The 25958-nt window shown below is 35.3% G+C and overlaps 1 protein-coding gene across 9 annotated transcripts in view; it reads left to right on the top strand.

The window, feature by feature from the left end:
- Positions 1–335: 335 nt before the first annotated feature.
- Positions 336–25958, top strand: part of LOC138941492 (palmitoleoyl-protein carboxylesterase NOTUM-like) — a 68226-nt gene continuing 42603 nt past the window's right edge. For 2 of the 9 annotated variants that reach the window (XM_070311217.1, XM_070311212.1), the window contains exons 1-4: positions 336–1753; positions 2120–2198; positions 2498–2545; positions 19902–20106. Coding sequence is in view for 2 of the 9 variants with exons in the window: in XM_070311212.1 (XP_070167313.1) it covers positions 20101–20106 (6 nt within the window). In the remaining 7 variants the exon portion in view is untranslated. Of the gene's footprint in view, positions 1754–2119; positions 2199–2497; positions 2546–12703; positions 16003–19901; positions 20107–25958 lie in introns of those variants that run through there. The other 7 variants (XM_070311216.1, XM_070311215.1, XM_070311209.1 and 4 more) reach the window with 6 other exon arrangements.

Consider the following 25958-nt stretch of genomic DNA (forward strand, 5'->3'; position numbering starts at 1 on the left):
ATTCGGCGATTCATTCTCTTTAATTGAATTTGTATATGTATAAATTATGTATAGATTCACTAGTATTATTGATTAATCCATTAATTGATTCATTGACTTTGACGTTATGTAATTTTACAATGTATATCTTATATAATTAATTTTTTAATTAAAAAATCAAATTCAGTATTTGATGCTTGTTTTTTAAAAATATATCTTTATCGCATCTTATTTAATCGAGGAAAAAGAAGGATGCAATGATCTCTCAAATATAAAGTATATTTTTCCTCTCTCTTATAAGTTATATATTATATTAGAAAATTATATATTGTATAAAATAACCCTCCCATGGGTACACCTTGACGTGGTGGAGTGGCTTCAGTACCTGGACGGTATGCCTTAAGGTCGTAAGCGTCCTCAAGGTTTACTGCGAAGGGGAAACCAAGTACCCAGCGTCGTCGTTGCTGTCATCGTGCCGCGGACGGCTCGTCGTATCGTTGGTGCTGTCATCGTGCCGCGGACGGCTTGTCGCGTCGTCGGTACCGTCATCGTGTCGCGGACGGCTTTCGCGTCTTTCGCGTCCGCGTGTCCGTACAGCATTGCCACGAGTCGCACAATGGCTCATATGTGGCACGCGCATTCGTGCGTTGAACGCACATTAGTGCGTCGTCGTTGCCGTCATCGTGCCGTACGAGCAACGATGCGTCGCGTTGTCGCGGTATCGCGTTTTCGCGTCGTCGCGTCTTCGCGTTGGACTTTTATCTCGTTTTCACGATTGTCACCGAGGATCATACTTTGTTGCCGACTAAATGGGATGTCTCTCAGCGTTGCAATTATTAATATATTAATACCTATTAATATAATTAATTTTATATTAATATCAGTTAATATTAATACTATATTAATATTATATATTATATAAATATTTATGTATTAATAAATTTAATATATTAATGTAGGCGCAACGTTAAAACGCCTCAGTATCGCGGCTGAGGTGAATGCCGGCCGCGTAGCAACGTATGTTCGTGCATAGTATAGATGCATGTTCGCGCGGTTAATCTTGAACTTCGGTTCGAGAATCGGCTGTTGAGGGCACGTTCTGCTCCGACGAACGGTTCGGCCCGAATCGGTTAGAGTTCGGTCGATTGTTTTGGAATCGTCGTTAATGGGTCCCTTCTCTTGTACCGTCTAACAGCACATTGTAGAAATACTAACATGTTTGGCATCTGAGGAGTCGGCTGTTCTAATTAGGTTCGATTTTCGCTCGCTAGAGAAGTTGATTTCTCGCTTTCGAAATGCTAGATTGTTAGCACGTAGAAGGTGGGTATCTTCATTCTCGACCCGTCTATCAGCCTTACGATAAACCCGGCTCAGTCTGTATGATAGAGACTTGGTGGTTCGTATGAAATCGTTCCTAACGATGTTCTAGTCGGCCCTCGATGGGAGCAGGCGCGGGTCAAGAGTCGAGCGAACCCCATTCGCGATTATTCCATCGATCGATTTCGTCTTCTTCCGCTTCCGCTTAACCTTTGCTCGAAGTAATCGGTGAATTCCCGACTTGTCGACTCGAAGTGTGATTCTCACGTGAAGCGGGATTCGATCGTGCCGAAATTCGAAAGTGCGGGAGTGTCGTTCAAAGTATCGCGCGTACAAGTGCGGAAGTAATCTTTTAATAAAAGTGCGGGAGTGCCGTTTAAGTATCGCGTGTGTAAATCAACCTGAGAGGAGGAGGAGGCCTAGGAGAGTCATCGGGCATCGGTGGAGCAACCCTGTGGTAAGTAAATTGTTATTTGTATATTAATTACTTATTAATTGCATAGGTGCAATTTAAATTAAGCAATTAATCGCGTAATTTGATTCTTTATTTGTATGATTTAAACAATAGAAAATTAAAGAAACAGATTTTTGTATGAAAGCTATAATCTTGTAAAATTTTATACTTTTAGATTATAACCTTTATATGAAATTATTAGAGTTATGAGTAGTGTTTTTTTCTTTTTTTCAAAATTAATAAAATTATTTTATTAATCTGCTTATTAATATGCATCAAATATAAAACTTAATGCGTATAATAAATTTTTCTAAATATTAATTATTTTGAACTTTGCTATAATTTGAATCTTCTATTTGCATGTTACAGATCAACGTAGCGACCCTGACATTCTGAGAGGAGGAGGAGGCCTAGGAGAGGCATCCTGCACCGGCGGAGCAACCCAAGGGTGAGTATTTATTATTTGTATATCAGTGGTTAAAAATCGCGTACGCGTATTATATATAATTTGGTCTTTTTATTTAAATGAATTAAACAAGAGAAAATTAAAAGAAAGAATTTTACATAAGTCCTATAAAAATTTTTATTTGAAAAAAGTTTTTATAATTTATAAAATGGTTCCATATTTATTTAGAGCTTCTTAGCACAGTAGAATATTGTACGCATCGGATATAGAATATTCCGCACGAAATATTAATTATATTTTGGACGCTGTTATAATTTAGACTTCATATTTGTATGTTATAGACAACGCAGCTTCAAGACCAACAACTCCGCTGTTGCGCATCAGTGCCGGTGAGTGATGAACTTAATTTTATTTTGAGGTAACGGATTCGTAGATTTGTACAATAGATTGTAGATGAAAATGTAGATTGTAGATTGTAGATAGATCCGTTGTCTCAAAATGGATGGGCTAGATTAAATAAAATAACTTTCACTAGATTTTTTCAATATTCCTTGAAATATATTATAAGTATAATTTGAAGTATAAATTACAGCAAAAAAAATTTGGAAAGAATATAAAATATTTGTTCGATTGATAAATTTTAATTAATTTGTTTAATGAAGAAGATACTAATAATTTTATTAATTATAGAAAATATTAATAACTTATTTTTATATTGCGTCGATTTATCCTAATTTTTTATAGCCCATCCATCTATATTATCATATCAATTAAATTGATGTAAAGCCAAATTATCGATCTATTAAATTATATAAAACATAAATGTTTTATAATTCTATTTTAATATAAATTACTTATTATTATAAACAATACTATATATTATTATGAGAATTTTAATCAATTTTGATTGATAATTTGGCATTATATTAATTAAAGTAAAATTATATTAAAGCAATGCATGACAAACGGTTTCATAATCATAAACGAGCGTAAGATTACGCACAAACACCACCGACAATAATTAGTCGGCAACAGAAGAAATTTTTTCTTTATTGACTTCCGATAGAAGTCGAAGCTACATCTCTGGCTAGATGTAGTCAGAATGAATATGGCCAGGATTGACGAAAGGTAGGTTCATCTGGCCCAACGGAAGCATCATGATTGACCAATATTATGGTCAAAAGGCGCGAATAATACACGTAGTATAACATGTGTATGCACATTTCTATATGCAATGGCACATAATGAAGAATGCTACCGGTGCATTCTATTCGGACACGCGAGTAGGGCATGCGAATAGGGCACGCGAGTAAAGTACGCGGGTAGGATATGCGAGGTAGGGTACACTCTCCAAAACTTAGATGATCACAGATTCTCGCTGGCTTAGCCAGCAAAAATAAAATTATTACGGTTATCTTAAGAAATTAAATGCTTACTAGGAATTTAAAAAATGCTAAGATTATTGGGATATTAAAGAACTAAACATAAGAATAAAATATAAATAATAAAATTTAAATTTATTTTTATGCAAATTTATAAAAAAAATTTATAAAATTATATTGAAATTATTTATAAGGATAATAAAATAAAACTTGTTTCAAGGAAAACTAAAAAATAAAAATCAATTATAAAAAAAATTGTAGAAAAATTATATTACATTTTATTTTATAGATTTAATTTTGTATATATATATATATATATTATATTGTTATGTATATTTATGTAATATAGAACTTAAATGTAAATGTCAGTAACAAATTATCTATATATTTCGGATATATCTATTTGATACTGATAGCATCATTAATTATAAATTATACTTTAATTATAATTGTACGTTAATTAATTGTAATTATAATTGTAATTTATATAGAATTATATATTATAATAATATTAATAATATTATAAATTATACATGAAATTTCCTTTCTTTGTAAATTACACGAAAATTTACCGAGAGAACATGTATAATGGCAGAATAATAGAAATTTTAATAATGTTGGATGGTTTAAAAATATAAGCAAGTATCACATACACTTTAAAAAATAATTTCTTCATCGAAGTTATAGAGAGAGCGCGAAGAATCGTTTAAGCTATTACAAAATGTGAAATCAGCATGCAATAAAATTATCTAAATATTTTAACAATAAATAAAATATGAGACCTTGAGATATATATGTCCGTATTTTTTTAACGCGTATTCAATTTACAAATTATTTGCCTGAATGGATTGATTCTCATTATAGACTGAATACGTATTTCATATTTAATAGATAAAATTTTAACTCCAGCGATCATATTTTTCAGCAAACAGTTATTTTTTTTTTATTTGCTATTAATAAGAAGGTAAATCTTCTTTACTTTTATTGCATGCATACACGGACAAATTGGGTCGGTGCGCTTTAATCATGATTTTCTTACCAATAGCATAATAAAACCGTTTACGGCAAAAGCCGCGAGAAAAATGATCTAAATGCTTAGCAGTGGAACCACTTGGGCTAATTTCTTCATTAACCTCACGGCACAATGGAATAATGCTCTTTCATAAGCGTGCAACGAACTGCTCGTCTAGCACAATCTAGCCGCGACATAGCACTTAAGGCCACCTGACGGTGTGGCTTAATTTTCGTTTCATTAGGCCACCACTGGCAGTTTGTATCATGTTCTTCGACGGATTGGAAGCAAGATATCTCACAAGAAATAAATATGATAAAATTGAAGATCTAAAAATACGAATTATTGCACGCGAGATTACCAGGAATAAATTTACTAAAATTGTCATCGCGTAATTTTTTTATTTCTTATTTGAATGAGAGTTGTGTGAGAAGAAAACCTTAATATTTGCAAGAAAACTTGTTGTTTTCTTTTAATTAACTATAAATTATACTAATACTAATTAAGTATCAAGATATTGTTTATTGAGACATTATAATTTTTGTAGAAGTTATGTAAAAATTTTAAAAGATTTTAAAGGAAAAAAATCTCAAAAATTTTTAAAAATTTCATAATTATCTTAGTTATATTATTGTATTTGAATGCAATATATAAAATAATTCGTAAAGCTCCTGCACGTGTTAAAAGAAATTCAAGAGATCATGAAATTAACATGTAGTCAAGAGAGTGATATTTATCTTTGAAGATTTTTGTATTTCAAAAGACATTTCTCTCTTAAAATGTTTTTTAGTAAATTGTGTAGTACTTGGCTCTCTCTAATGTTATCTTCGTGTCTTTTGTGCACTTCTCGTATCCAATAACAGCCTAAAAATCTTCATGGAAAGTATAAAGAATTTCATGGTGCTCTGAGCTATTATGATTTGATACAGAACTTTTCTTGTAAAAAGTTCTCGTTACTCGAAGAAATTCTCAGATGTATCTGGAACTTTGTTTGAACTATATGCAATATCGGTAAATCCTTAAACTCGGCTGTTTCTTAGGACATAGTATTATATTCTTATTATTTTCTTATTGAAGAGAATGCATTTAAATTCTGGATGCAAGGAACATTGATACCGAGTTGATACCGCTCTCTTGCGACGTTAGTCAGAAGTATCAAGCAAGTTCCAGCATTACCAGCATCATATGAGAGCTAAACTCTGTCTCGATCTTCTTTCCTTGATAGAGAAAGTGCGAGTTCGAGAGATGTATAACAGAGAACTTATCGACTTAACAAAACTTTGAATGTGAAATATATAAAGTAACACATTTTTTTACTTTCTTTTTTTTTTTACCCAATAAATTTATTGAAAAAAATTGACGTAAAGAAAAGAAAAAAAATTCACATAACTCTAATGTCTCTTTGTAATTAATTTAATAAGTTTTGTAAATCTGTAAAAATATACGTTTTATGCGCAGTGTAGCCCTAATCTAGAAATTACTTTAAAAAAAGATTCATAATTAGACCGATAAAACCACCGAACATAAACATGACACATATGACGTTTATAATATTATTCCATCCAAAATACGTCAGACGTAATGGAAGTGACTAATGGAAATTACCACGTGAAACTTTAATGAATGAAAAGCGTATACGAAAGAGAAGGCTATTACATTGATCGGATAAAGTAAAACTTTATCGGCTTTCGATTTTTCATTTGGTATTCCATACACGGATTGCATGGAAACTATAATCCAAAAAAAAAAAAAAGGTTAAAAACAAAACAAGGAAAAACACAAGAAAAAGAATGACTTAGAAAACTGCGCAATTAATCGCGTTCTAAATCGCGTATATGTGAAATATTCCGAGTTTAAAAAAATGTCCATTAAGAGAAAATAGAATAAAACAATATCACGTCAGGTATAGTGGAACAAGCTCGCTTCTTATTTTTATACAAAATATATAATATAGTCAGATTAATATATTTAAAATTCACAAAAATTTATCTAAAGCTCGTTAAGCATTAATTATCCAGTATCACACATACCTCAAGTCTTATTACTTCCGCTAAAGAAATCATGATATAATTATTTTATAATTAAAATTATTATGGTTATCGATTTAGAAAAAAAGGCAAAATTTTTTTATATTAAAAACCTTCGATATCTATGCTATATATATATATATATAAATTTAGAAACAGTAAAGTAGATCGGCTTGACTTCTGAGAGATTGATATATCATCCTGACAGTAATGTCACAAAATATACAAAACTGAAATGCGATAGATCTTGCTCTAATAGAATTAAATGGCATCCTTGAGAACATTGTCGACACGTTGCGATGCATACAATGCATCACCTGTACGCGCATGCAATACATTAATGCAGCGGTAAGGGAGCAATAAAAGAGTTTGCGCGAAACGAGGAAACGGGAAACGAACAATGGCAGTTTACGATCATGTCTGTCGCGTAATTGATCGAGTTTACCGGCTCGAGAATGCGAAACTCTAAATGGACAATGCATAAAAGTATTTTATTTCCAATTGACTGCTATAAATGGATTTTACTGCCTGCTAAACAAGAATATATTTACGCGGTATCGACACACACTCTTGTTGCATTTACTTGCATCCTTCACTTACGATGAGAATTTTTGTGGATAAAATAGACTGCGCAGATTAGGACACGTGTTTGTCTGTTGTGTATGTTGAAGAAATAAAGAGACTTCAATAGAATTTATAATTCAATACATATTTCAAAAATTTCATTGAAATAATTTAAACTTGAAAATCTTTTGTCAAACGGATAAAAGATAAACTCTTTTTTTAATCTAAAACATTCGCGCGATGCTAACATAAGCTAAATGATATTTTATCGATTTTGAAAAAAAAACAATGTGCTTTATATTTCAAATTTATTATTCTCTTCTCGCTTCCCCGCCTCCTCCCGCCACTCTGCCCGCCGCCGAAGGCATTGAAAACGTTGATTTTCGGCTAACGTACACCCCATGAAATACTCATGAGCGGCGAATAAAAATTCTACCGCGCGCTCGTTTGCACACGCAAAACCTGGCTAACGACCGTCCGGGACCGTCCTTAATTACGCACTCCTTGCGCACGCGGGGCTCTCCATTCTTGCCGCGTTTCGCGAGATGCCGCGAGATTTCCCCTTTCTCGTAAGGCAAAACCGAAAGATGAGCGCTGTTTGTACGGAAAAATCGATATACGCGTCTTCTCGACGTAGCGAAGAAGAAAGAAGAAGAAAAAAAAAAGATAAAAAATATCGCCGATGCGATTGTGTTCGGTAGGAAAGCTCTTGCCATCGGCGGTGCGGTGCCGAAAGAAGTCGCGGCGGCGGCGACGGCGATATTTTCCCTTCCCTTTCGCTGTCGTCGCCGTCTTCTTTCGCGACAATTAAACTTAACGAGGCACTGTTTGCCGGATGTATTTGTGGCGGCTTCCCACTTATTAGCGCCAACATGGCGCTAAACTCTCCGCAGCGGCCCGTGCGAACCGTCCGTGTTTACTCCCGCCGCCGTGTATATACCGCCGGTGAAGACGACGACGAGGAGGACAGGCAAAGACGAAACTAGAACTACGCGGCGGCGGTTCCTAAGTCGGCTCGTAACGCGCAGAATCGCATCCATATGCGTGCGTGCGTACTCGCGCGAGCCGACAGTGAGCAAACAACATACATCATTTACATACGCGGCTCCTCAGCCTTTGCTTAATTAGGGAAACGTGACGCATGATCGTCGCGCCGTGGCTCCCGCTTTGTCGTCTCTCAATCTCTCACCTAGCCTTCTGGGAGAGTGAAAACGTTGGACAATTCGATAGCGTATTTTACTACCGAATACTTATATCGGGAATTACTTCGCTCATTACAGTTTGAAAACAGCCGTGCGGTAATTCTCGCGTATAGAGCTATAATATTTTATAAACCCTAAGATAAAATTAGGCTGTATGGAAGCATTTTATTCCGAATATATCCAATTCGTCTTTCTTTACCTTTATCTCGAAGTTTAATAAAGCGAAATTTGTTCATAATCTAAAAGATGTATATTTTTTAATCTATGCATTAATGGAAGTAGAAAGAGAGAGAGGGGGTGAAAGAAAGAAAGAGAGAGAGAGAGAGAGCATAAAACCTGTGGTTTATTTTTATTACTGTACATATTGCTTAAACAAATCAAAATAATTATCTTAAGCAGTATAAATTAAATTAAAATGATTTGTACGGATGAGATAGTTAATTCTTGTAAATTACAGAACAAACGATGGTAGAAAAATATGAAGAAAAATATCTTATTTTTTCAAATATTATTTTATATCATTGTAAGTTTTTAAGCCAAAAAATATCATTAATCGATTATCAAGCTTCATCTTTAACGAGCTCAAATTGCACATTTCCGCGATTTTGTTAAAAGAAAAAATTGAAGTCAAAATATAAAATATTGAAGAAGAAATGATAGTAGGAAATAGGCGGTGGATTATCAATGAAACTGGAGTTCCCTCGTCCTGATATGCGGTTGCGATGCCTCGTTGATCATTGTTATCTACATTCCTCTAGTCTAGAATATACGAAAGATTGAGGGAGAAAAAGAGTTCCTTCTTCTTCTTCATCTTCGTTATTTCTCCTCGTATCTCGGTCGCGCTGTCTTATCTTACGGTCAAATCATTCCTACTTAAAAGCCGAATATAAATGCGAACCTACAACCTACGAGGAATGATATCTAGATAAATCGCCATACAAACGCGTGTCGCTTCCAGCATCAAAGAGCAGACGAAACTTTTTTTTAACTCTTTAATAAAATCATCGGCATAATTTAATATCAATAGTTTAATTAAATTATATACTTATACAACTCGTATTATAAACGCGAAATAAAATTAATTATAGACATTATTTGTTATGCCTGGAATAAAGATTCTGTTATCTATTTATTTTTAAAGCATGATTCGCCAAAAAAAAAAACTGTTTTAAAAAAGATCTTTTTTAATTGATCTTCTTCTCGTCGGTCTTCCTCAATCATAGTCAAAAGATATTTCGTAACTCGAAACTTTTCTTCAAGAAAAATCGGTTTCGTTTTCAGCAAGAAATATTGCCGCACATACAGGGTGGTCTGAAGAAACTGTGAATGTGTCGGGGAGAATAGACATTTTTCAGTTGCACATGAAGTCGTCATTCTTGTCACTCGCCACACAATACGCCACCGGCGTGGAAGACCAAAATCTTCGCTGTAGATCTGCGTAAGAATTTAACAATATTTGGACGTGGCTACAATGGCCCTAACGAACCGTGCCCTTCGCTCGGGGGATTTTCGTCCCGAGAAATCACCTGGTGTTACCCTGACATCATCCTCCCCTGGCAAAGCGGCATCTTTGTATCATTATTTCCGTGTGTGGCCGTCTACATCGATTGCGCAAGATTTCTCGCGTAAACGACCGGAGCAGCCGGCAAAAAGAAAACTCTCGGCAAGAATGACAACGCGTTTCCAAGAGTTCCAATAAAATTTAAGTAGGTACTGATATAATCGGCTAGAATGTTCGAAGTCGGCGGCATAAAGCAGAAACGATGCACTTTCTATTTTTAATATTTATTTTTATTTTAATTACTAATGTGATGATTGTGATGCAAATATCTTTAATACCAAAACTCTTGCTGTTTGTTTTCAATGTTTAAATTTGCCGAATAATTATACGTTACAAGCGTCATTATAACAGCATTTCTAGATTTTATAGAATAATTTCTAGATTTTATAGAATAATTTTCATAAAACCAAAAAAAAAAAATATATATATATATACACATATATATAAATATAAAAAATAATCAGGACCGTTTGAAATATTCTGTTGAGTATTAAAGCTATTATTTTTTGAATTCGCTCTTTTGCTCTCTAGTATTAATGAGTTTTCTATAATAAGATAGATGAGATAACGTATTGAACATCGATCAGTTAAAAAAATTATCCTTAATGAAATCTAAACTTTCTGATGATAATGCGATATGGAAAGGGAAAGATCAGCAGAGCAACAGCAAGAACGGCACGAAATACAATTAATTTCCGCGAGCATGAATTAAAATACTTCACAACGCAAAGTGCCGCGCCTACTAGCAGTTCAGTGTGATAAAGGTGTAAGGATATCAATTAATATTTCTTTTCATTGCCGCAGTAAAAGCGCAAAACATGATTACGAGCAACATTTACTGCGGACGAAACGAGTTAACTGTACACTGTTTCCACAAGCAAACGGCTCGTAATCATGCGCGGTTTTATGAAACCGAAGCTTTTTTTCTCACGGTTATTTTGACGTGTCTTTTATGAGCGTGAGGCAGTCGTGCAGATTTAATGCCACTTATAAAGGAGGATACATAATTAGCGAACACGCTCATGAACACAACGAGCGCACGTATTTATATCGATAAGACAAAATTGTTTTCTCGAAAGGGCAAAAAAAATTGTATTTTGAAATCATTCTAAAAAAATACAAGATAAAATAAAGAGGGAAAGAATTTTCTAATAATTGTCAAACTATTTCTTTTAAAGAGTATAAAACATTTTATACTCTTTAAAAATATCAGCCAAGCTTTATATTCTATATTTGACCATGTTAAACTCTCTTTATAAATACAAGAAAGAGAGAGCGTCAATTTGTGATGAAACTGTCATAATATTTTGAAAGTGTAAAAACTTTATTTATATCTCATTTAGGGCTTAGCCGTAATTATTATTCATAATTAATTTATTCGTAATTTTTTTCAATATTTATTATAAAGTTTCTTTCAGTATTTATAAAATAAACGATTTGTTCATGAATCCTCAAACGGCGATGATTACACTAAAACCACTGCAAATTTAAATTATCAAGCTGAGTAATCTTGTGAATCTATATGTATGTCTCCACGCATACCACGTTATTATCGTTTTTTCAACGAAGATTAGAATCACATCGCGATGCTGTTACGTGGTTCCCATTCTCTTTGTGATACGCGACTATTCAGATTAGCGAGAATCCTCTTAATCGAAAAGGAAATAAATCGTCGCACAAGGGGGTTAATTAAGTTTTACGACCGCCGCCGCGTTATGCAGGTGCATACGGCTGCATTATCTATGATACATCTTCATCTCCATGAGATACGCGAGACCGATTTTGGAGCGCGCGCATTCTCTCTCTCTCTCTCTCTCTCTCTCACCTTCTCTCTTTCCCTTTCTCTCCTTCTCTCTTTGACTCTTATATTATGCGGTTGCACTTGTATACAAGCGATTGTATCGCCCCTCGACGAAAACAACAGGTGCAGGAAATCACAGACCGCCCCGCCGTCGCTCCAAAATTCACCCGATTCCGCCACTGTAACGTCGTCCCTTGCCAGAATTTAGGACAAAAATGTCGGTGTCATTAATCCGCAAAAATGTGCTATTACCGATGCGGATCGACGGATATAATTATCGAGCATGGCATGTAAAAACGTTGCCGCGATTCAATTGCGATCGACTCGTTAACGAGATTCGCGAATAACGTCTTTGTGTATACCGCGACTTTATCGAAATTTCAACGAGATAATTGCAAATATCGATAAGACGTGCGCGAAATGTGTATCGAACTATATATACACTTTATTATAGCGGATGCTCCAGAACTATCGTACAATTTATGAATATTGGCATTCAATGAAAAAAATAAAAAGATTGCGTGAAACTTAGAAGGAAACTTTATATATAGATATATAAATTGAAAATATATATTGATATCTTTTCTAGTATATTCCATTTCCAGAGATCCGTAAAGATTTGAAGACATTCTATATTCAAAATCTTTATCTAAAAAAATTTTAGTATAAAATGTTATAAAGAGAGAGAGAAAGAGAGAATCATTGTGAAGCGATCCAAAAGATTGTGTTATTAAATCTTTTGTGTTAATATAATTATTGCCAAGTTTCATCGATGTAGCTACTCTTACTAAAGAATATGCATTATATTTGTCTTTATTAATTTCGAAGAAAATTAAAATATATATATTGAGATTTAATATTATATAAATATAAGATAATGTTATATATATAAATATGTGTATATCCTCTCTCTTAAGGAATTATTTATTTCTAATATTTAAAAAGACAGAAAAAAAGAGAGAATATTTCAAATAATTAAATATAATTTTAATATGAATAAATTTTTTTTTTTTTATAAGACTAAGAATTAATAGATATTAGTAAATTTTTTTCTTCTTTTATATATAATTTCCTAAGATTTTCTGATATATATAAACTCAAGTGATTAACCATGCGGAATGTATTGTACTTGGGCACAAATCAGTGCAAAGGATTGAAGGAACGATATACGTGAAATCGAAAGGTGTTAAGCGAGCGCAAACATGCGCGGAACCTCTTTCTCAAAGAGAAGGAACCAGTGGCGGGCCGCGGGAATTGAAATTGATTTCGGCCGACTTCCATTACTCAAGAGGAGAGGAGCGAAGCACACACTGAGTACCGACAAAAGTTGCAGGAGCGATCAAGACAAAGATAAGAGCTTGGAGGCCGCCCGAGGCCACGACGCTGGCCCGGTTGGACACGAGCAAGAGGTTTCATCCGGCCGTAGCCCAGGAATTCCTGGCGCGTTTACCAACAACCATCCAAAAAGGAGAGAGAGAGAAAAAGGAGAAGAGAATCATCGATTCACTTCTTTTGCTTGCGCCGACGTCGAGACGTCGCGCCGCGTCGCGCCGATCAGTGCTCTCGAATCTTGTCGACCTCCTCAAAACCGCGCCGAAGATGCCGACACGCTGCGCCCTATTCGGGATGGACTTGTCAGCTTTTCCATTGTGTCATTCGCGTGTGACAGTGCTTTACGACCGACGGTCATGTCTCTCTCATGGACCACCCAGTAGATAGATACCACTTAGGCACTTCCGGATTCTATTCGAGGAGCGCAATCGCGGACTTTCCCTTCCGATCCCGCATGGTACTCTCGACTAGCCATGTAATATTCGAACGGTCGGATGCAGCGTGTGACAAAGGCGTGTATTTAAAAATCAACAAAGAATTTTGGTTTGTCAAAGAAAAAATTAGAAAAAAAATTAGAAAAAAAATTAGAAAAATTAGAAAAAAAGTTACAGAAAGAAGATCGTATTATTTATTGATAATATAAAATTTAACATATCTACGAAGAGTCTCTCACAGAAAAAAAGGATAAACACGCTGTATTGTTTGTTTTACGATAAAAATTAAATTTACCAAATTTACTGTATATATTTAAATTGAAAAAAAAAAAGAAAAATAGTAAAATCATTCAGATGAAACAAACAATTGTTATATCATCTTCGTTTGGGAAAACGAATGGTAATAAAATAAATATTTAATAAATATTTTATTTTTCTAATTTGACGACTCATGGCGACTCATAGACACAATCGACAGAATCGTACAAAAAAAAGCGGGATCCATAGTTTTATACCCGTTGTCAGAATATTTTGGAATATAGGAGGCGTACGTTGACACATAACAGCGTCGAGACGTAATAGCAACGTCAGCGTTGAGCGAAGACAACCGGATCAAGGAACGAGAGAGAGAGAAGCACATAGGATGACATCGGCGCTTGTTAAAACGATTTCAGACTATCGCAGCAGGGCGCTTCCTTCGGCGGCGAACCACCAAGAGAGCGGAGAAGATCCCGAGAGAGGTTTCTCTTCGGCCTCGGAATCGCCGCCGCGTGTCCACAGACGGATCGTTAAAGAGTAAGAGAAATAATGGGGCTCCATGCCGAAAGTGGCGTCATGGTTTACCGCTCGATGAGGAACGGGATGGGAGGAGGAGGGGAAGCTTATAACGACGTACGCGCCGATCTCCGAGGAAAAAAAAGAAATTCCAAGAGAGTCAGTCGTCTCAATGAAACGAAACGTCCGGTTTAGATGTACGTGTATATACTCGAGTAAAGAATTTGTATCGTTGCGATCTCATAGACATGATATGTGACCATTCTACACGACGAAACGTAGAGCGGGTCATATTTATGTAGAATTAATATTATTAGAATTTTTTCGATATAATTTCATATTAGCCGATTATTTTTTTCGGACAGAGGAATCGACAGAGTGAGAAAACAAGCTTCCAAATTACTAGAGAAATCGCGAAAAAGAAAACCTTTTTTTTTCACTTTTAACACGATTTTTTTTTACACAATTTGAAAAAAAAATTTCATTCCTGATAGGACAAGGGTATTTTATCAAAATAATCTTTATCCGTGATAATGATAAAATATACATTAGCGACAAGAATATATATATATAGATATATCGAGTCAAATCTATATAATATGCATAATCATGATCATGCTTTATATATACATAATTTTTGAACGCAATTTTCAAGTTTTTTTATACTGTAAAAGATTTATTTACATATGACAATATATGCGACGCGCGTATGTACACGTAACGTGGATTTCCCTCGAACGTATGCTTTGGATGTACCATGTGCCCGCCTACGAGACGTATATATTATAATCTGTTATGTTTATTAGGGGCAGCGAAAACACATTTCTACCGGTGTTCGGCCTGAAGGCGGTAACTACAAAGAGAACCGGGACAAGGTAGTTTGTTAGAGAGCAGCTTGCACGAACTAACACGAGCTACTTGTTTGCACGAACGCGGAACGAGCCACTCGACTGTACGAGTTTACAAGCGCCTACATACGGAGCTGCGCTCTTATCTTCAATTTAATTTCGCCTTTATGTGTGTTACCGACAATAATCGCGTCGGCTATACGAAAAGAGAAAACTCTACCGGAAATAAATACGACAAAGCGGAGATAATTATATCTACCTATTTATTCCCGTATGATATAAAACGCAATTATATTGCATAAATCTTGAAATCGCGTTCTCGTAATGATTACTATCTAATTATTATCTAATAATCGTAAAAATATATAGAGAGAAGTATATCTTTAAAAAATGTTGTTTGAAAAAGGAGAAAATTTCTTCAGATTGTACCAATATTTACATATGGGCTTGTATTATTTTATAATAACAAATCATGTCAAAGGGGGAAGAAATAAAATTATATTTCTGGCAATTTTTACATAAAAGAAAATTGTATAAAGATCGAGCTCGTTATCTTGAGAATAAATGAGGGATTTTTATTTTCTCTTAAAGATAAATCACGGGGGACTTCTTTACGTACGTGACAGGACTAGTGGGTGGTCCTCGGATTTAGACGGATTATTCATCCGAACCACACGACTTCGTCATCGTCATCGTCGCCTTTGCATTCGTAGAAGGAGAGAAGGCTTTCGGTTCGGTCAAAAAGCATTCCTCAGCGAATTCCGGGCGTATCGGTGCAAGTAACGCGGTCGCTCATGTGCCCGCGACAACTGACGTTTCACAGAGCCTTTCCGTGGCGAGAGTGTAAAGTCGCCAGCATCTTGATGGGTGGTTGTTTGCTTGCCAGTTTTTTGCTCTATCGCAAAACACGTACGTGTTTAATCATCAAGTTTGAACCTTTCTTTGCCCTTTTACTCCATCACTTTGATGGATAAAGATGTCCTGCTAATCCCAAAAAGAGATATGTAAATGTATATATATATAATATATATTTCCTTTTCAAAAAATCTTTAGACATCCTCTTAAATTTTAAAAATTTATCCCATAATAGTTTTACAATATACAGATGAGATGACGCTATTTAATTTCACGTTTTATCAAACAACAATAAATATGCAAAACATGCAGACTCGCAAAAAAAAAAAAAAAAAAAAAAAACAGTTCAGAAAGTAGGAAAAAATATGAAACTTGCACGTAAAATATAAACTTTAAAAAAACTTTAAATTTCAATAATAATTTGGATACATCAGACTTTGACAGAATTTTTCTTTTGTTTTTCTTTTCCAGTCTACGATTCTCACAATTTACATTTTTACCGTCGCATCTTACATTTTTCATTATTATTCCGTTATCCGGATGCCGATTTTAATTTACGAAAGAAATTGTTTATTCTCTTGTGCGTACTCTTTAAATAAAAAGTAAAATGACGTGCCACCGTGAACGTCCGAGGAGAGGGGCAGATGGAGAGATCGGATCAAATCTGCCGATTACTGCGGTAATTACAAAGCCGTGGCGGCATTTTGCTAACTCGTGAAAGCCGCCCCGGTCCAGTTGGCCGCGGCCGCGCGATGCATTACGCGACGCGCGGTGCAAAAACCGGCACCGCACGCAAAGCATCGAGAGATAATCACCGCCACGTGACCGCCGCCAGGCCGGCTCCGTTTTTGCGGGCATTACGTGGCCCTAATCCGACCGAAGAGGCGCCATAATTACTACGCCCTGTTCGAACCTCGTCACCGTGCGTAATTTAATAAGTTTACGCGCGATGACGATACCGCCCGAAAAAGAAGCTTTCGCCGCACCTTCTATCGCGGTCATCCGGTCGAATCTTTTTTAACGCACGTTAATCGCGCATGCAACCCCGATATAAGTGATCGTTAATGACGCGATCGATATCGTTCGATTCGTGGTAGTAGAGCTTTGACATGCGCGAATTTACATGCTGTGATTTTAAGTAATAGATATTATAGAATTTAAACAAGTAACTATAGGTTTCTTAATTTAGAATAAAATTTAATTTTTGCTGTTTCACAGATAATGCAAAAGAAAGTAGACTACAGATCTTTTATGTAGAGGATGTATTTTAGATTTAACTGCATATCGTTTTATCTATGAAAGTCGTAATGATCTTGCTATCTTTAAAATCCATTAATTTTTCACTAAGGACAATTAATTCTCAAAATTTGATTAATAAAATGCGCGTGATTGAGTACGTAGTCGAATACCTTATATTAAAAAAAAAATAATGATAAAAAAAAACTTGCTTTTTTATTTATCGATTTCATCCAATTATTCATTATTTTGATCATTGTATCATTATTATAATTTCATATTATTTAATTTCATGTTGGATTTATTTGCCTGACAATGACAAGATCCAGCAAAATTTTAGCTCGAATGTTTCGAAATAGGACCGTGCCGAAAATCAACGACGTTGGCAAGTTTAGCGCGCTTCGCCCAAGTTAGTCGCGGCGGCTTCTATTTGATTTTGTTGCGGTTTAAACCGACGCGGCCGGCCTCCTATCGATCCGCCGATCTCCGCCTGTAAATCTCCGTCATTTATAAATGCCTTTTAACGATCTCTTCTTCTTTCCTGCACGAACCATCGATTTGCCGCACGCGAATGCAAATGCCTTTGGCCGAATTTGTCGGGCCGAGATCCGACAATGACAGTCCCGCGAACGAACGCTTCCTGATCGTGACGCCTTCTTAGAACGAGTCACTTATCACTTTTATGAAGAGTGGCCGAGTAGTTTTTATTAATTGGATACCGCACGGAGTAGCCTCGAGCTGCGACAATCGCAATTTGTCTTCCTCGTTTCTTCCCCATCCCCCCCCTCTCTCTCTCTCTCTCTCTCTCTTTCACTTTTTCTTTCTCTCCCTTTCGTCGGTCTCCTTTCTTCTCCTTACGAGAGAAGATTCAGGTCTTCCTGTCTCCTAATCTTCCGTCCACATCAGGCGCCTATCAAACGTCGCGACGCATCCACGTGCGTTCGACGCATGTGTATGTAAATGCGAATACTATTCCGGTACGGCAGGTAATGATCGCAAGGAGAAATGGATAAAGCATTTAAACCGCCATGGCAACGCCGGTCACCGTCTGAAAACGAGCCCCATCTTCATCGCTTTTATGAAACGGTCAAGCGGCCTTTATTAGCCCGCCACTTCCCGAAGTAATCTCGACGAGATGGAGAGGAATACAATTTATCTTCGTTACTTCCACAGGATTTAATCTCTAGACTTTTTAATTAAAGCCGCAGTATCGTTTAAACCGGCTAGCCTCAACTACATCACTAGGATAGACGTTATTACCTCATAGATATGCCGTTTTTTTAATGAGTAGAAATGAATATAATAATCTACATTATAATTCGTACATTAATAAATACACATTATATTCGTACGCAATGTACCATATTTCAAAATGAACAAGTTAAATTATATAAAGCAAGTAAATATAATCCATATATTTCATATATATAGAGATAATTTAAATTTTTGAAAAAATCTATATTATTATTCCAATCAATTATTATTATTTTATAAATAATAATAATTTATTTAATAATAATAATTTAATTTTTTTATCAATCATTATGATTATTATTATTATCATTATTTTACAAACTTAATTATAAGATATCATTACACATACGTTCACATAAAAGACAAAAAGAAATATACCTTGATTGGATTATCATTTTTCCAAATCAATATTGAATCTACTCTCTCACACATGTATATGTATATTAGACTTTACAGATTATGAGGCGAATATTTTGTACACAATACCGACTTATAAGAACTTTCGTTTCATTTTCTACTCTCGTTAAATTATTATCAAGAGAATTGCAGAGAAATAATCACATTATCATTCTAAATTATATAAAAGAAATATAATTTTTAGATTATATGCGCACGTAAAGCCAAAATCGCTCGTTATATAGCTTTAATCTCATCGCGATGAGATTGCCGACGATAGTTTCAACGGGTCCTCTTTTCACGCTACGAAAACGATCTAAAGAGAATGGAGATGGAGTAATCGGGGCTTCTGATCAAAGCGCGATTTCGCGCGGTGAACGATGCCGTGACGGCTAATTAAGCGTCAACAGACTTCTCGATGCGTTGCACGCTCGCGAGCATTACATGATCGGTCGTCGTATACGATTACGTCGTTTTTGCCTATAAAAAGATCAGCGCACACCGTATTCGTGCAATGCTCAACAACCACGGCCATGCCGGGACATCACGGGAAGCTTCCGATCTTTCGAATGTTCCCTCGTGTAGCTACAGTAGCGAGAAATTCTCTCCTTATAAGCTGTTTATGCTTAAGCGAACTGATTATTTCGTTGTACTGTCCTCGAAAAAAAAAAAACATGTCATTGTCTCTATGTAATTTAAATTGCAAATGTACACGTGTGCGTGCATTTAGCTCTCCTATATTTTATGAATTTCATGACGCGAGAAAATCTCAAAAAGATAGAGTATCTTGAACCAAGACGATCTCGTTAATGAAAATATATTTTAATCACAGAGACACTCTATATATATTTTTCGAGATATATATATATATATATAATATATGAGGGAAAAGGATATATGTGTGATATAGTATCTACTGTCTAGAGAAAAAAAAATAATAAGAGAGAAAATTTATGATAATTATAAGATTAAAAACCGATTGAAAAATTGATTAAAAATCTTTTTACGATTCATACATTCATGCTCACGCTTCATTCTTAATCAATCTGCCCATTAACAATAAGTAGACGTTTCAGATAATCGACGCGAAACTGATCGATACACAAGACGCGAAAAGACCCGCGTGATGACAGAACAAACAACCTGCACATGTGATTCATTCTTGAGGCTGAAACGGGCTATTGCAGGTGGGCGAATATAACCGATTAGATCCGAAATCGAGTATACAGTGGTGTTCATTTGCCATGGCGGAACAACAAGCGGGACATGCAGGTAAGCGAAGGGAGGGATGCGTACCGGGCGAGCTTAGAAGAAAGAACGTGGCGGCATAGTTCAAAGCAATGGTGACATGTGACCGGCATTGTGAGGACCGAAGCCTCTCTATGCCATGTGGTTATACGCTTTTCTATTGCGATAAAACCGAGCTTGCTTTGACGGCTCGCCGACTCGGCCGATCTTCCGCCCAGTTTCGAAGCTACCCTGAAAACTACCGACTCCCTCTCGTTTTTCTCGTGGCGTAAGCGTAAATACTTGATCGCGGCTGCCTAACATCTTTCACACATACGCGGAAACTATAATCCATGCCATTCTCAATTTATATACACATATCGACAACGCATGCAAAATTCGTCTCACATTGATTTATAATAATTTTAGATACAAATTATCACACTTATTAAAAGAAAAAAGGAGTTCTAAACGCTCTTTTCATTAGCTGTTATATCGATACATTATTATTTTTTTTTTTTTTTACACTTTTCAAATCTGAAATTATTATTTAAAAAAAAAATATATATATAATTTTGTAATATTATAATATTATTTTAAAGCTTAATACATCAATTCGAATATGACGGAAGTGTGCAAAATTTTATCTCGTGAAAAACATTTTAAGCCATCATTTTTCAATACAATGAACATCCATTATGCGCGATGAAAACAACTCTTAAAAGTAATCGGCCCGATCAAGCGATCTGCGGCTTGGATCTCCCGGAAACGCGTATCGCGACGATCTGAAGACGCAGCGGTCGATCTTACGTAGCTAAGCCACGAAAAGGACACGTGTTCCGGACACGTGTGTCCTCGTCGCGTTTATCTCTGGATTTATCTAAAATCCGCATTGTGTCTTGGGCTGATTGTAAGTACCGATCCGCTTCCTACGAGCCGCGCCCACCACCAAAGCTCACCCCATAAATTTAGGCGGAGGTTGATAAAGTGTGCGCGCGCACGTTTTCCCATTTCGTCTCAACCTCTCTCTCCTCATATCCTCCATTGATAAAGTTCGTGATTTTCCAAACCGATGCTCGAACTATTGCCGTATCGAGGCTATAGAACTGTTTACAGATTCACAATCGGCTTAGTTAATCGACCGTTGTCTGTAACGATTACGATACAATTTACCACGCCAATAAGCTTTCGCATTATCATTATAAAAGCATACGTATCCTTTACCGTTTATGACAACGCACGCGCCCGAATGAACTTCCTAGTTACCATATACTATGTTTACGTTTACTCTTGATCAATAATTAATAAAAACACATTTCACAAATTGAATGTTTTATACAATTAATGTATATCGAATAGGGATTTAAAAACAGGACTTCAATGTAATAGTAGAAATGTTGTGAATCATACATTTGGATTATTAAGTTAAAGCGCGCGAAATGTAAAAGTAAAGTAAAATAAAGGCAGAAAATCGATGGAGAAAGATCGATATGCGAGAGAAATTATCCGAGAGAACAAAGAAGCATTGTGTGTTTGGAGCGCGGTTGATTTGAATCAAGTTGAAGATGTTTAGTTGTCTAATAATTAGGACGAAGCGATAGAGTTAGAGAGAGAGAGAGAGAGAGGGGGGGGGGAGTCTGACAATTATGGACTTTAGATAGGTATCGATCGACATCGTATCGATTCAAGGTTTACTGCAGAAAGTTGCAAACTCTCTTGTTTGTGAATTCCAATCAACGAGAAAGCATTGATTATAATGCACAGAAATCTGTTTCGAGAAATTTTTCAATTTTCTTTCAATAATTTTTTCCCATCTTTTTTCTAATAGTTCGCAAATATTTCAAGTTACACAGCCGAGATGAGAAAAAAAAAAATTTGAAATATTTATCGCGCATAAAATACAATCATTTAAAACAATTTATCATTCAAGAATGGATATTAAAATTTGGAATTTTCATTCTTTTTTTACATGCATGTGTAAATAGAACATGCGATAGAGCATGTCATTAATAATCATACTATTTTTGTTGCCGATGCTCATTTTGTCGAATTTCGAATTAACAAATTGCCGCAATTTAATTACAGTCATATCGTAATAATGCAGGTCGATATCGCTCGATGATTTATTCATACAGAGGGAGAGTAATATTCGGTCGGCTGCTAATTATATTACGCTGCATTAATCCGCGGGATTAGAATTAATTAATCGAACTTATTGCGTTAAGTTTGCATGCGGACTCAGGTGCACCATTAAACTGCATATTTTGATTATCTCCGGCCGCGGTATGCTGGGATTTGGGCGCGGGTCAAACGGGAAATACCTTTGTTGAGTTTGATTGCATCGTATTGTATTACGATGTTGATTACATCAAATCCCGCGTCTCGGCTTGGCATCCTTCGAATCTTTCGCACGAATCTTGGTTACTCACGAATTCCACGCTTCTTTACGAGAGGCAGAGTGAGATTAAATTGCTCACGAAAAGTGGAAACACATTTTTCAGGCTGTTAAAATTTCACAACAACTTTCCATATAGAATTCTTCTATCGAAATTGAAAAACTGTTGTAAGGAACAAATTTCAAAAAATTAAAAAAAAATTTAAATTTGTACGCAAGAGTTGTTATTAAAAATTTATGGTTAATTAAACAAGTTGAATATGTATGGATATATATTTTTTTTTGTGCTAAAAATATTTTCATCAAAAGGCATTCTTGAATTCATACGTGAAAATTGTCTCATGATTTTTTAGCTGTAAATCCAAAAAGAGCTAGAAGCTTTAAAATAATAATTTAAATATATGTATATGCATATACAGGGTGTCCCCAATTTAAATGACAAAACTTCAAGAGCGTGTAGGGGACCGAAAAACTAAGACAAGAAGTCCTTTAGAGGTTTGCTCGTTTTTGCTCCATTTTAGAGAAAATCGCAAAAATTCAATCTCTCATTGTCAGTTGCTCTCTTGAGTTTATTGGCATCGAATAAATTTTCTGCTTCAAGTTTGTTATCCTTTACGGTGCCAATCAATTCAAGAAAACAATTAAGAGACCGAATCATAGATGCAGTGCGTCAAATATCAGAACAATGTCTAGCTACAATTAATGAGTTAGATGTAATGCTTGCATTGTTGCAAGAGAGCAATATTTTGAATCTGCATTAAATAAATGATAACATAAATAAAACGTAAATAAATAAATAGAAAAACGAAAACTTGTTTTGTTTCTTTTTTTGTGATTTTTTCCAAAATGGAGCAGAAACGAGCAAACCTCTAAAGGACTTTCTGTCTTAGCTTTTCGATTCCCCACACGTTCCTGAAGTTTTGCCATTTAAATTGGAGACACCCTGTACACATACACACTCACACATCTATATATATTTAAAGAATTTGCTGCGCGAAGTATCCTATTTAAATATCTTCCTAAATTCTATAGATTATTACATTTTTTATTATATATTGGCATCTTACCAACATTTCATTACTTCTCTCTTTTTATTTTAAGAACAAATAATAAGATTCTAATAAACACTAAAAATAAATCTATTATGATCCAAGCGTTGATCAATTGCCTAATTGTCTAAACATCATATAAATGGATACATACATACATAACTGATATAAATATTCTTCTTAACTGATTAATAATAATTAATGGTAAAGCAATATAAGCCTTTTGAATAATGTTCAGAGTCTTAACCGATATTTGTAATCTATGATATTTTCAAATCATCTGCACAATTAAACGCAAAGAAAGGTTACCATTTAAAATATTATCAATATGCATACATGCACGAAAAAAAAATGGATAAAATTTATTACAAACCTCTGGATTTTTAATTATCATGTTGGAAGAAATTGGCATTTTAAATTTGATAATTAGCACTTTGAATCTATAGTAAAATCCACGTTAAAAATATCCTGGAAACCATTCTCATGCAAATCGAACAATTTTCCGAATCTTTCACTGTTATATCGAAGCTTCTAGCTATTTGGATTCACAGCGATAAAAAAAATTACAAGGAACAGTTCTCATTCAAATTTTTACGGCAATTTGTACAGATTCAGAAACCGCTTTTATCGAAAAGATTTTTGGCATAATAATACATATTTTTCCTAACACTCAAGAGATAGATAATTTTATCAATGAACGGATTGTTACGAGCATCGGCCGACAGAAAACGGACGTAACTTCGCTTCCTCCAAATCCTTGGCATTAATTTCGGTCGAACCGCGTGCCATTCCATATTTGCATATGGGGATGATTGCCGGGAAGGGCATGCGTACGCACACCCGCGCAGTAACTTCTAGCCATCAGCGAGCATTACATTAATTTATCGGGTGCTTGTACCGCGGCGTTTGCCCCGGGAAACGATGCGGCACGGCGTCGGCGTCGGCCGTCGCAATAACAATAAAGTAGAGGCTTATGGGCTCCATGGACGTACTCGTTTTCGCGAAAAGGCACCGAAAAGGCATTATCGATATTTATTTGGCACACAGATACACACAACTGCGCTCCCATAATATTCAGAACGATTGCCAGGGTTCGGACCGGTGTTCAACTGCGCATCCAACGAAATATCTGTACGTATACGCGCACGCATAATTATGGAATAATAATTAAAGGCGCGTCGGCGCTGGTGGTCGCACTTTAATATTAATTTTTTTTCCTTCGCCGTTCTTCTCTCATTTCGATACGTAGTCTCGTTTCATCTGTATTCTATTGTATTATATGCGCGTGCAAACGCTGTATGAATGGTTATTTCGCAGCCTCTATTGAAAATTATTTTCTTACAATCGTATATAAAATCGGGGAAGGGCAACTCGTCTAATGGCGACTGATGCATGTTGGAACGCAATTACGTAACAAGTCGAAAAAATCACTCGGCAAGATTTGAAACAACAACTAGGAATTATACAATATTGCGAAATTTGCGAACCGTCACAAAATAGTTGCGTGTTTTCTTTCAACATTTAATTGAAGCACAGCAAACGCCGGAGGGCAGTTTACTCGAAAATCGATTTATGATGCTTTTTTTTGTGTATTCTGTGAACGTGACAGATTAGAACAGCTGTTCCTATCAATCTATCTTTTTTTTCTGATAATAATTTGTGTCTATATTTTCGAATATGCAATACAGGTAAACTAAGAAATTTTCCGCGTAATAAAATATTTTTTAAGAGAAACATACATTTATAACGATAATATTTGCAATATTCTATTTATATCATGTGCGACAAATAAATATCCTAAACTAATAAATGTATATCCTGTGTATGTAAATAATTATGTTGCTAATGTTTCGAAAATATTATACCAAACAGAACGAGAACCATTTATCTATTACGGTGAATGTTTTACACATTCAGTCAGTAATGTTAAAATTATGCGATCATATAATTGCAATAAATAGAATAAACCTATTATAAATAAACTATTATCGCTATTATGATAAATGGAATCTCTTTCAACGAAAGATAATGCCAAAACATGACATTTATAGCTTTTTTATATCAAGCCATTAAACATTTTTCGCTTTATTTCTAGAAAATAAAATAGATATTCATGATAAGCTAATGATTGATCCTATCTTTATCTCGGATCAAGAAATTCTAAGATAATCCGGAAATAAGTATCCCGGCCTCATTAACGACTTATATATTTTTCACGTAAAGCGGGGGTCATCGATTCGGCGTCTCATGGTAATTTCGCGAATGGACAGTTTTTCGACGGTTCCCCGATTCAGAGTTGGAGTTATAGATCAGCTCTACAAGATGAAAGTTACTCCGATGTTTACATAATAGTAGTCCACCATAATTCTCTTCCTTCTCTTCCTCGCCTCACCCCTTACCGTTTCTTCAATATTCTCACTCTTCAGCCGTTTCCCTTTTTCATTCTTGTCGTC

Source organism: Polyergus mexicanus, unplaced genomic scaffold (genome assembly GCF_030449975.1).
Source record: "Polyergus mexicanus isolate NDT 795.1 unplaced genomic scaffold, iyPolMexi1.0 SCAF_19, whole genome shotgun sequence".
In the NCBI taxonomy this organism is placed as follows: domain Eukaryota; kingdom Metazoa; phylum Arthropoda; class Insecta; order Hymenoptera; family Formicidae; genus Polyergus; species Polyergus mexicanus.